Raw genomic sequence first — 13,219 nt, 5'->3', positions numbered from 1 at the left:
GCCCGGGGCCCGGGCCGCTCTGGGGCCTGGCCGGGCCGGGCCCTGCCCGCCGGCGAAGCGAAGGCCCCGGTGCTCTCCCCGGGAAACCGCGGGCTCCGGGCAGAGGGGCCCGTGCCCTGTTAGAAACGAAATGTAGTGTTGTGTGTTTGTGCATTCTAGCGTTAGAAACGTAGTGTCGGGTTTGGTTTGTAGCCTGGTGGTTTAAATATATAGTTTGTTTGGGATAAGTGAGATACCTGCACATTCTAAGGGCACCAGGAGTGGGTTATGGCCCAAGAAACTGAGGGAGTGAATTGGGCTCCATCTGGGGATCCGAACGTGGAGGAGGATTTATGGCCCAAGATCAGACCCAACAAAGCCACTTCTGTCTTGCTTCTCAGGGCAGGATGACACCAGTAGGTTTGTTAATCGGGAAGACCGCCAAGGGGGCAAGAAAGGTCAGAATTTTACCTTAAGAGGTAAAAAGTAAACTGCTAGAATGGAATGTGTGAACAGGGGCGGGAAACTTACAGGATAATTTGAAGCGTCGGATGGGCTGTAAACCCTGGAGTGCCCAGCCAGTGGGGGAGCAGGGGAGGGAACTTTGTGTCGGGAATAGAGAATATAAACTGTTATTCACCTTACTATGGGTGTGCCTACTTGTTTAGGTCACCCATTCTTGCAAGAATGTAAATAAACCGTGCTTCCTTGAAGGATCTGTGTGGGCCTGTTCATTGGCGCGACAAACGTTTCTCACAGTGCCAAACCCCGATGCCCCGGGATGCGGTTCCCGCTCCCCGGGCAGCCTGCAGGCACAGCAGGTGCTGGTGCAGGCACAGCAGGTGCCAGCCGAGGCTGCCCACCCCGTCTGCAGAGCTGGGGCAGCCGTGACACCCGGGTTCCTCGCAGGGGAACCGGAGTCAAGCGCTAAACATTTCCCACCAGCTGCTTTCCAGCGCTTTGGGCTTAACCTCGCCACGTTTTCCATTCCTGTTTTAAAAAAAAAATAAAAATGACGTGTTCTGAAGCATGAAGGAGTCATCAGGTGCTGAAACAACTCCTGAACTGAAACAAATCCAAGCTCAGCTGAACCCAAGTCTGCTCCAAGCAGGAATAACATCTCGTTTGGTTCCGACGGATTCGTGGGCCTCGTGGCTCTTCGTCTGATCTGGCTTAGTTTAGACTTTACTGAACGTCATCCCATATTCAAGTATAAACCAAAGTACCTGTGAAACACATGGATTCTTGGAGCAACCTGGTCTAGTGGGAGGTGTCCCTGCCCATGCAGGGGGGTTGGAACCAGGTGATCTTTTGGAACTAGATGATCTTTAAGGTGCCCTCCAACCCAAACTATTCTATGATTCTGTCAATCTCAATCTGAAGCAGTTTTGGGGTTTTTTTTCTCTTTGCAAGCAAAGTTTTGGGTGCAAGCATCCTTTACTTCCCATCCTTCTAAAAGGTCTGCTTAACTCCAGCCAAAAGGTGTATGTGCCACACTCACTCCAAAAGGATGGTAAAATTATTTATTCTTACGTAAGTTTACACATACAGTGATGACATTTGGCTAGAAAAACGCCTGTATTGTACTAAGAGATATTCAAACAACTACAAACTGTCAATAAATACATTAAAAACATACTGTATGCTGATGTAGAAATGCCCTATGCTCTTTTGGTTACTTTCCCAGTACAATAGTATTGAAAAGGGTTTTTTTATGTTTTTCATGCAACATCAAAATTCTTCCTGACAATTCACGCTATACAACTTTTTTTTTTTTTTTTCTTTATTAGGAATGGGATGAAATTAAAAACCCTGTTTACAAGTAGTAAAAATTGCTGAGAATTTTAACGTAAGTATCTCAACTGTTGTAATAAAAAGAACCAATTTAAAGAAGGTTGCCTTAAAAAAAATTGATTTTCTCAACTAATTCTTTATAAAACAGTATTTCAAAATGGATGTTTCCATCACCCAGGATTAATAATTTGTGCTTCAAAATGTCAAAAGGAATATTCGTGGCAAAAACCTAATCTCAACTGGTAGGTAGAGATTGCAGTATGGACTGGCTAAAACCAAACATGCTTTTCAAAATCTGTCCAGGAACACACTAAACACTTATCTACGTCACCATGCCATCACCTACTCTAACAATTAGAAATGGAGTTCTAATAATACTTAGCTCTTTTCATGCTCAAAATTCTTCACAAACATTTAAATAGTCCTAATGCTTCTGCAAGTATTATTATCCCCATTTTACACTTGGGGTGGCAGAGGCAGAGCGGGCTGGGAATTTGCCAGGATGCAGACTGCATCCCTTCTGTCTTGATTGTCTGAGTTCTTTATCACTTCCTGTATTTTACACTCAATGTACTTGAGAGTCCCAAGAAACATGGGTGATATGCTTCTGTCAGTCATTGGTGGTTGTTATGCAAGTTGCACCACTTTGAAAATCACATGACAAATACTAAAGGAATAATCAACATGAAGTCCACACCTGAGGCTCAGGATTGGTGTCCTAGGCTTCCATACCATTTTCAAACCAAGCTTGCTCATACAGCCAAAATGACCCAAAAGTCAGTCATGGCAGTGCAAAAGAATAAAATCCACCCCTCACCATCATGTTCCTGTGAACTTGGAAAGCCTCTACGGTAGCCCAGGATGTCCTGATATTGTACAACAAAAAGGACACCTAGATCAAAACAAAGATTTCAGATGTGCTGACCCACCATGAGGTTGAGATCACTGAAGTCTCTTCCCTCCTGCCTTCAAATTAGAAAGTATTTCTGTTTTAATTATGTCCTAGAAACCCTGTGGGAAAGTAAATGCCTAGCAATCAGATTGCAGATATGAATTACAGTATTTTGCCTTTATCTTAGTATCAATCCCCAAATCATATTTTTTCAGTTGATATCAACATCCCTCACAGAAAGGGCATTGTTTTATTTCCCCTCATTTGCCCTCTTGAATTTTCTACCTAATGTCTTGAAGTCTGTGCCTCATTTTGATTTTTATCTTGCCTAGTTTACTCTTACTCTAAACCCAGCTTGGTTACTTGCTGCCTCATGACAAGCTTTGAGTTTGCTCTGCCAGTGGACTGCAGGAGGAATGGATAACGTTGCAGTGTTTCACTACCTGGTCTGAGAGAGATGAGAGACACAAAATTCTGTCGCTTGGAGTAACAAAGTGTGCAAAAATTACATCCTTCTTACAGGCACCCAAAAGGCTTTAAAAAGGCACGTGTATTCTTCGTCACTCACTCCTCAGTGCCTGATCTTGGTGGTTTTAGTGCGTCTCCAATATACCCCATACAATGCACACACTCCCTTGGAGGGAACTTGGAATAAAAACTAAGATCTTCAGATGTACTTCATACTTAGCAGTCGTTACTCAGCAGCTGGCTTGCCTTTCAGCAAACCCCGGAGCTGTGAGAACTGGGCTCTTACAACAACCTCGCTCCTCAATCTGTTTTTCTTCTTTCCCACTGTTAGCAGAGGGTAACAGTGCATGTTACATGGGCTTCTTTCCAAGCAGATATCCAAGCTCATCCTGACTTCTGTAGAGCTGGTAGGCCAGAAAACATCTCTTTTGTGCAGATGTAGGAGCAAAAGTACAGAAGTTTTGCCCCCATTCTTCCAGCAGTGCAGCCAAGAGCTGGCAGGGTAGCCAAGTACCCTGCTTCTGGCCATGTCCTGAGAGGTGAGAAGCACCTGTGGCTTCTTTTGACTTCAGATGGGGACTGTGGGTGTTTACCAGCAACGAAAATCAGTCCCAAGGCACTAGGCAGGAACAGAAAGGACACAACAGAGTTACTGTGACCTGGGGGTACTCTGTACGGCTGAAATACCAAGCTAGAAAAGTAAGAGGCGTTGGCATCTTCCTCTGGGGTTTCTGGAAAAAAAACAACTAAAAACAAAAAGAAAAGAAAAGAAAAAAAAGAAAAAAGGGGGAAAAAATATATGCAAGATCCCAGGCAAATGTTTTCCCTGCCTGACTGAAGCCGTTCTTCCCGCTTCAAAAACCCAGGAGGGATCAAGATACATTGATTCAAATGTATGTTGAAATGTCCATTTCAAACAGGTGAAATGCACTTGCATGCTCGGGCATGGCTTCAGTTCTGTGCGAGGGATGGGAGCCCACAGGCCTGCTTGGGCTCCCCCAGGGCTTACTGGAGGAGTTTCATCTCTGAAGGCCAGTATGTGATGGGAGCCAAGCATTCCCCCCAGCCTGGACTGTGCCGAGTCTGGATGGAATGCATGTTTGCATCCAACTGGACTTCTAGCTGCCTTAAAAATGCAGTTTTGGAAAAAGTTTTAAAAAAGAAAGGCTGATACTTTGGCAATTCATTATCTGTTACATAGTCCAAAAGCCTTGAAACATTATGTGTAGATTGACTAGTGGCAATTCACTATTGTATGGCTGGTAGTCACCAATAAAGCATTTCTTAATGGTTAAAGCAGTCACATTGATCGGGCACACTTTTCACAGCTCCTCCAGATCAGTTAAATCCACAACCACTTTCAGAAACAGTGTGTCATCTCTGATGTAGGTGTTCTTTGTGTTCTCCAGCACTGCGTGTGACACGAAGCGTGGGCATCCAGAGGCAATATTCATTTCTCCATCCGGCCTTTTGAAACTGCTGCTGTTGGGGTCAGCTCTGAAGACTTCCATGATGTGATTTTTTTTCCCACTTTGGTCCAAAAGCATAAGTGTCACTTTCTGCTTGAAAGGCCACAGTAGCAGCGAGTCAAACTCCCCTCTCATCACCACGAAGTAGAGGGAGACGTGTGTTCCCTTTCCTGAGCCATCCCCGTTCAGGTAGGCTCTGGCACACAAGCGGTACCCGCAGCGGCTGGTGTAAAAGGGCTGACTGAATATGGAGAGGACACGGCCTTCCACTGCTTCTTTTTTCTTCATCTGGTAGTCCGTGATTTTCCAGATTAACTTCCCGTTGTAGCACGTGCCTTCCAGCAGCTTAAACCGTTCTTCGTTTTTATTGAGCTGCGCTTTGTGAATATTGATCTGGAGATCGTGTTTGCTGGACTGATCCTCCAAAACGACTTGGGGAGGGGGAGGAGAAACAAACAAACAAACCAAAACAAAGAGATAAACATTTAGTAAAAGGAAGCTGTCAGAGCACTGGACACAAAGACCAGTCAGACTTGAGCTGGCAATAATGAACTACTCAAGCCTCAAGACTGTTAACTAGTGTTACTACAGTTGTTAAGTTTTTGTGGTGTTTGTTTTGTTTTTGTTTTGTAATTGCAACTGGTAGTTGAATAAGGAAAACTGGCAAAAAACAGAGTTAATGCCCAACTACAGACAGTACCACTGCCTCCATCACAGCATACCAGCCTGACCAAAGCCAGGTCTCAGTTCCTCCAGTACCACAAAAATTCAGGAGACACGGTGGAGCAGGAGAAGGTGGGAGGACAAAGCACACACCACCATGGTTTGGTCTTAGAAAGCTAGAGGGAAACCCTTTCTGGTGAAGAGCTGCAACTAACTAACTGACCGTAGCACCAGTAGCACCTCTACTTAGCCATCAGTACATCAACAAAACCCCCACACCCATGCAGAAAAGAAATTACAGTCCCAACACACCCAGGCGCTGATCATATGTTTCCATCAAGGCAATCTTCTGTTTTACATTCTCAATCATGTCAAACAGGGGTCGCAAGTCTAATTTGCTTTGTTGCTGGTTTGCCATCTGTATTAGCTGTTTCACCTGAGATTCCAGGCGTGCAGACTTATCCAGGTGATTGGCCAGAGCCTTCCAAGTTCATGCCATTGGAAGAGGGGTGAAGCACAGACAAGGGACATTCATAAAATCAGCCGTTTCGTTCAAAATAAGACAAAGAAAAATTCAGCATGTCAGCAATATCAATTACATGGTGCATTCAAAAACACTCTGCTGGGTTGGGGAAGTATCCAAATTCTCCTTCACAATTCATTCAGCATTTAGTGACTGAGAAGCTGTCCCTTACTCAGATCCATTTACACTGCATCACTACATTAAACTGATTACTCAAATTCACACCTGCATGTTTTTCATGGAGATCTGGCCATCAGGTGTTATACAGTGCTTTTAGCCCAGACCAGCTATCCAAACTGCCCTATTGGTTAAAATTCAAATGGAATACTGTGTTGCCAAACAGCAAGGTCTTGTGAAGCCTCTGAGAGTCACTACTGGATAAACACATCTGAGGATACAAGAAAGCAAATGACCAAAGATGAAGTTAATGTCTCACCTCTGTGCTTACCATCAAGTTGCTATTTTTACCGAACACTTGTGTAAACTGTCTGAATTCTTTCTCACACTTTTTAATGGCCTCTGCTAGCTGCTGGATTTTAATCTCTTTGCATTCCAGGCTCTTATACAGGTCAGATATCTACACATGGAAAAAAAAAAATCAGAGTAAAAATACTAAGGCACACCAAAATACCCAACAATCAAATTAAAACATATGTGACTATATAGGAGAAAGTGGAAAAGTTTACAAAACAAAGCCTCTCATTTAGCTAGATTAATTATTAAATTAATTCTTAAACACTACTTAATTCACAACTTGTTGATAAGCACCAGCAACAACAGAACATAAGGTAATAATATTTTTTAATAGATCTGTGTGGCAACAGGTGCAAAGGAAGAGACTCATCCCCATCACGATGATCCACACAGCTCTGTAGGGGGATAAGACATGCTTAACTACACACATATCCAGATATGCTTCTGGATGTATTTATTTATTATTTTTTTCTTCTCTGCTGAGGTCTAGCCAGTAAAAGCGATGAGTAAGTGAGAGATACTAACTCCAAAACCAAGTTGTAGCACATTTGGGCACTTATTTTTAGCATAAGCAAGCAGAAGAGTAAGTCAACCCACCAGTCTGGATGCATTCACCTTAGCAGGATTGGACATACACCCAGTGTCACCTGCTAGGAGACTCAGAAATTACTGTGGGTGGAAAAGTGCTCACAACTGGCTCTGCACTGCTCTGTGCTGCCTCTACAGAGGCAATGACTTGGGCATCTAAAGGTTCCTTTTTGTAGCAATCTGACTGTGCTCTGAAACTTTAAAATGCTCTATCTCCAACCCTTGTATCCACTGTAAGCAAAGACTGAAAGCAAATTACGTGATCAATGGCAATGAGCCTCCCACTGTGCTTCGTGGGGAGGATACGTGCCTGACCACAGAGAGGTTTCCATCTAATTGACTGTCTTCACTAGAAAAGCTCATTCTGACTTTCAAGGTGTGCAAAGATGATAAAATTAGTCCTTTAAAGGGTAGCTGCACTAAACCAGGCGACAAATGCAGGATCTCGTACCATCCCCCAAACAGCCAAGCGCTGCTGAAGAGTGCTCATGAAATATGGCTTACCTGTTCTTCCAGCCGGGAGTTCTTGTCTAGAATCTGCAGCATGTGTTCCCTCAGGGCACTGTTTTCATGCTCGGCAAGCTTCCCTCTTTTAACCTCAGCGAGGTAGAAGTGAAAGAATAAAATTATAAGATATGCAGGTTTCTGAAGCTGGTAGTAAAAAACGTATTGATGCGAGCATTTAAAGTGTCTCCTCTGGGCTTTAAAAGTGAGGGAACAGCAGTCCTGGTTCTCTAGTACAGCAGAGATTCATTTTGTTTTGGTTGGAAAAGAACTTTAAGATCGTAAAGTCCAACCATTAACCCAGCACACCACTAAACCATCTCTCACATCACGCCTACACACCTTTTAAATACCTCCAGGAACTAGCCAATACCAGAAATGTTTTATTGTTTGTTGTTGTTCTGATGTTGGTTTGGTTTGGGTTTTTTTAATTAATTACTCTGATTGGTTTAGAAGACAAATTCCAGCCCCAGTGAAGACAAAGATCTATAAACCAGTACCTTTACAAGGCAGCCGTACTGCTTATATGGGCAATCCACTTCTGCCTCAGGACACACAGCGTGGTGCTTCTCAATCTGCATGTATTAACAAAGAAACTTGCCATTAAATAAGTACTAAGTAACTTGCCACACTGATAAAATCTCAATGCCTGCATAAAGGGCAAACAAAGACCAATGTCATGACTCTACTGATAATGTAAAGAAGAAAATGAGTATCCGGAGTCAATAAGCAAGCCAGATATTTTTCCATACTGAAAAATGCCAATGGTTGGCAGCAACTGAATACCTCACTTTGAACATTGGACATACATGACTCTTAGGACCAAACAAAGAAAATGCTTAGAGAAATGAAGTTTTATTGGTGCAGGTCTGCAATGTAACTTTCAAATTTCATAAACATGTGTGATCAGCTCAATCACAGCATATGAACAAAATAATAATACCTCCTTTTTCAGAATTATTTGTGAACAGTTTTGGAGACAAGGCACAGGATATTCAGGACAGTCATTTTTTTCATGATTCTAGGGAAAAACAAACAAAAGAAGGCAATGGTTTGTATTTTTGTAAAGCACTATACATAGAGGAAGCTGTCCAAAAAGTTATCCCAAACTTCCACATGCAAGCCCCACATCACATTTTTGTTCATAAGAGAGCAACAGTAATGGCTATTATTCAAAGCACATTTATTATACCTTCTCCTTTAGATACTTAGCCACATTTTGTTTCAGAAGTTGTTAAGCCCCATTGCAATGCTGGAGACTTTTCATTCAGCAACATGGAGAGGATATGTGTGCTACTGATTCCCAGGGGATACTTTATAATCTTACCTTTATGTTAACTAAGACCACAGATTTTTTACAGTACTGACACATTTCTTCTCGAAATTTACAGTGCTGGCTCAAGTGCTCTTTCAAGTCTTTCCGAAGAATTTGATCACAGCATCCATCATTGGTGCATTGCATGCTTTCAAACTGACACTGCTGAAGATGTTCCTGCAACGTGTAACAAGAAATTAACCCCCAGAGTAATTGCATCTCCAGTTGCCCAACAGACCCACAGAAGCAACCAGCAGTTTGATAACAAACAAAACTCCTAATACCCTTTCCTCCATAAACCTTCTCCTTTTCCAATCTCAAAACTGAAGTGAACATGGCAATTTGGAAAGCCCTTTGTATAACTTCCACTGCTTATTCAACTGATATACCAAAAAAAGGGCCAAATGGCCATCCTTGGCAAGATCTCTTGAATCAACCATCACGTGGTGCCTAAGCATACAGAAAGTATGTGTAAACTCTATGGATACACTAAAGCTACATAAAGGAAAGGATCTTATTAAGTAACATAAGCCAAAGCTTGAACAATATAATATTTGGAGTGTAACATTTGTTACTTACAGTGTGTAGCTATGTCATACTCTCTGTGCTCTAAACCATGTTGTTACAATAACTCTGAAGATGATCACTGGAATTTAGCTTCTAATAAATATACAGGGTTTGCATGAAAATCAGACCCCTCAACATTTGGTCAAGCAAACTAACCTGATAACGTCCCAAGATTATTTTTGAATTGCAGTTGGGAATGTTTTTGCAGAATACATTCAAGTTGAGAACTTCTCTTTTGCAGCAGTTGTCTTTGAATACCTGTAAGGGAAGCAGACCAGCCTTCTTAAGCAGTCAGGATGTTGTAAGGAATATTAAAAAGCAAAACACCACAACAAATTTTTCAAGCATAAAAGTATGGATTCCATAATTGCAAGTATCAATCTTGATAATTCATATTGAAAATGTGTACTAAAAATATATTTAAAACACACATGAATTTTCTAATAAGCATGGGGGTTTTACCCCATATAGTTATTCCACAGATGCTGATCCATCCCACAGCCAGCAGGATAAGTAACTCAGGAGCTACAAAACTGCCACCAGAACCTGCTCATATCTAGAAGAAGGCAGCTGGGGCTAACGGGCCCAAAAGCTCTTTGCATGCAGCTCCAATATTCCAGCAGGCAGCATGCCTGCAGGATGGAGAGGGTGCTGAGACAGACTGTGAGGAACAGCACCATTCCCAGTCATGTATGCAGAAGCAAATTAAGCCCCCAGAGCAATCTTTCAGTCTTATTTAGAGTTCTTTCTATAAGAAATGCTATCAAGCGCTACTGCCACCAAAATTGGCATAAAGTAGAAGACAGTGAATGAAAAACAAAAACCACGTGGACAGTTTGATTACAATCTCTTATCAGGAGAAGAGAGAGGAAGAAGACATATGACTTTACTAGAAAATTAATTCTGACAGGACCAGATACACAGCATACTTTCAAGCCTTGGCATATATATAAGGACAAATGAAGCCATTACAAAAGAATCAGTAGTTTGCAAAATAAGATGTGTGAAATTATCTTTTCCATTAAGAAGCTACCAAAATTAAATTAAGTCTGCAGCGTTAATGGGATATAATGGAAATAGTCAAGGAAGCAAATTATAACCAAATGAAAACAAAGACAATAAAATAAAAAAGATCCCCCAGCAAGATGGGGCACTAAAAAGGCAAGTCAGTGAAATCTCTACTAAAAAAGATCTCTGGTGACTAGGGAAGATTAAAAACTTCGTGAAACTCTTTTGACACTTCATTGGCAATACAGAGGACTAAACCAGAATAAGTTCAGAACATAAGGTATAAAAAAAGCTTCAGCTATTTTCCCATACTTCCTTTCTGAGTGAATACAACTGAATTCACTGCTTCCCTTAGCATCATTTCAGAGACAAAAACTGCTCTGCCCCTGAGAACTAGTAGACTACGAGCCAACTCATTCTCAGCCATCCTGCCTTTCCCAAGCAGATTTTGACTGCTGAAGCAAAACTACAGCCACTTACCTCGTGCATTTTTATTGTTTCTTTGTCAACAGGACAGGTGGGTACTGCATTCAACTCTCTAGATCAAAAGAAGAGTCATGTTAACCCACAGAAAATTTTATTTCCTTTATGCAATTGGGCAATGCTAGAATCTGACTCTGGCAGAAGTCAGTACTAGATACCATAAAAACTAAAAAAAGTGCTTTGAAAACACTTTAATCTGGCAATTACACAACCAAATTATGCTCACAGGTCTAAGATGGTACTAAGCTGCAACAATGAATATGTAACAGAAAGCAGAATTTGTCCTATTAGTGTTAAGAGGACTTTGTCACTCTCTGGCCATCTGCTGCTCACAAATGTCATATCTGAAAAAATCCCACTGCATGCATTAAATCCAGCCTTTGCCTAGCACAAGCAGCTCACTCCTCGCTATACCAGTAAAGGAAGAGCTAACAGATCCTGTCTTTAAAAGCTTCCCAAAGTCCCATGATAAAAGATAATAAAACAGTTATTGAAGCAGTACAAAAAGGAGGCAACCCAGAAAGAGAAAACAGCAAACACACAGCATCTAAATTCATAATAGATAAGTTACAACATCTATCCGCATAACCAGGCTCTTCTGCAACCTTCTGAGGCCTTGGCCTGCCCTCAGGAACACCAGACAGTATGTAATGTGTTTCCAGACAGGTCTGCAAGGTAAACTCATTTGTACCTGCAGGAAAATCCCAAGCAGGTGGGTGCCAGCAGCCTTGTGATCTGACTGCAGTATTGGGTAACACTAACAGTTTTGTAATTTCTCTGAAATCAAAGGAATTACACAGAAGCAAGGCTGAGGGATGGGCTTGTTCAGCCTGGAGAAGAAGAAGAGAAGGCTCCAGGCAGACCTTAAAGCAGCTTTTCAGTACCTGAAAGGGCTACAGGAAAGCTGGGGAGGGGCTCTTTACAAAGGAATGTAGTGACAGGATGAGAAGGATCAGGGCTGTGAACTGGAAGAATTCTTCACTGTGAGGGTGGTGAGACACTGGAACAAGTTTACCAGAAGAGATACCCCCTCCCTCGAAAAGTTAAAGGCCAGGCTGGATGGAGCTTTGAGCAACCTGGTCTAGTGGGAGGCGTCCCTGCCTATGCAGGGAGGCTTGGAACTCAATGAACTTTAATATCCCTTCCAACCCAAACCAGTCTGTGATTCTATGATTCTAGGTGAGAACAGCCAATACCATGAGACATTAATGCAACAAATTTATCTGAACAGCACAATGATAGACAGGCCAGAACAGTGTCTCACACTGTAGTGCTTAAGCTTCCATCAACAATTTGCTGACTTTGCTGCAGTTACCAAAGTATTCCTCATTGGTACCAGGTGTGGCCTTTGAATACACCCTTAACACACACTGAGCTTTGCAGCCACTGAGTTCAACAATGTTTTGCCATCGACTCCTTCAGCGTCTCCCCAGATTGGCTCTAGTGCTATGGCTCTCCCTGCTGACTGATTCAACGTGAATATCAGAAAAAAACTTCTTTCATGTGAGAGTGACAGAGCACTGGAACAGGCTGCCCAGAGAGGCTGTGGAGTCTCCTTCACTGGAGACATTCAAAACCCACCTGGACACGTTCCTGTGTGATGTGCTCTGGGTGACCCTGCTCTGGCAGGGGGGTTGGACTGGATGATCTTTCGAGGTCCCTTCCAACCCCTAGGATTCTGTGATTCTGTGATTTCTCCTTGGGAAGGGGAGGACAGGGGAGCTCGCAGATGCGGGAGGAGCTGGCACTGACCTCAAGGAAAGAATGCACTGCTGGCAGAAGCGGTGCCCGCAGCCCGTCTGGTGGGGGTTGCGCAGGACGCGGCGGCAGGAGGCACATTTGTACCGCTCTTCCAGGGCTTCCACAAACTTGTACTCAGCGTCGGGCTCGAAGTCCAGTGAGACAGCACTGCCAGAGTTCTGGCGCATGAAGGTGCCCGAGAGACCGGCGGGCTCGTCACAGGCCATGGGAGCTGCACTGGGAAGCAGACACAGGGAGAATCCCTTCAAATACCCACCGGCTCTCGCACCACCTCAGCCACCCCTCGCGGGAGGGACGTCATTGTGGAACAGGGTTCAGAGGGAAACTAGGGAAGAGCAACAAAATGCTTAGACAAGGGTGACACGGCAGGCACCAAAGCACGCTTCTCTGGTAAAGAGTTTCAGCATCTGAAAACTATTCCCCAGAAGAGAGATTTTAACGCGTTGGGCTTTTTTGACATTCTCTCGCAGCGGCTCTCGGCCTCAAAAAATCACAAGAGTCACAAACTCTTTCTGGGGAAAGGGGAGGCCAAGTCTCCACCGTGATGTTCACCATGAAATTCTACACTTCCCAGGGAGGCCACCCACATGACTTCACCACTTCATTGCACTAGTTGAAGCAAGAGACAACTTTGTGTTTTACAGCAAGGAGCATGCAAAAAAGAAGGCAGCGAAGGAATTTTACCTTCAGTTTAGGTGTTGCAAGAGCCAAAACCACTTAACTTGACATCT

At 43.1% G+C, this 13,219-nt stretch overlaps 1 protein-coding gene across 1 annotated transcript; it reads right to left on the bottom strand.

Annotated features, from left to right (window-relative positions):
• Positions 1–4,243: 4,243 nt before the first annotated feature.
• On the bottom strand, positions 4,244–12,694 carry TRAF5 (TNF receptor-associated factor 5). Its single transcript, XM_010000952.1, has 10 exons — positions 12,480–12,694; positions 10,725–10,782; positions 9,393–9,494; positions 8,682–8,846; positions 8,298–8,375; positions 7,855–7,929; positions 7,355–7,447; positions 6,225–6,365; positions 5,578–5,746; positions 4,244–5,033 (listed from the first exon to the last, which is right to left on the bottom strand). The coding sequence occupies exons 1-10, from the start codon at positions 12,692–12,694 to the stop codon at positions 4,456–4,458; spliced, it is 1,674 nt and encodes a 557-aa protein (XP_009999254.1). The 3' UTR covers positions 4,244–4,455.
• Between the last annotated feature and the right edge of the window lie 525 nt (positions 12,695–13,219).

The sequence above is a fragment of the Chaetura pelagica genome, unplaced genomic scaffold (assembly GCF_000747805.2).
Source record: "Chaetura pelagica isolate M959 unplaced genomic scaffold, ChaPel_1.0 scaffold161, whole genome shotgun sequence".
NCBI lineage: Eukaryota > Metazoa > Chordata > Aves > Apodiformes > Apodidae > Chaetura > Chaetura pelagica.
This window is presented reverse-complemented; position numbering and strand designations above follow the sequence as displayed.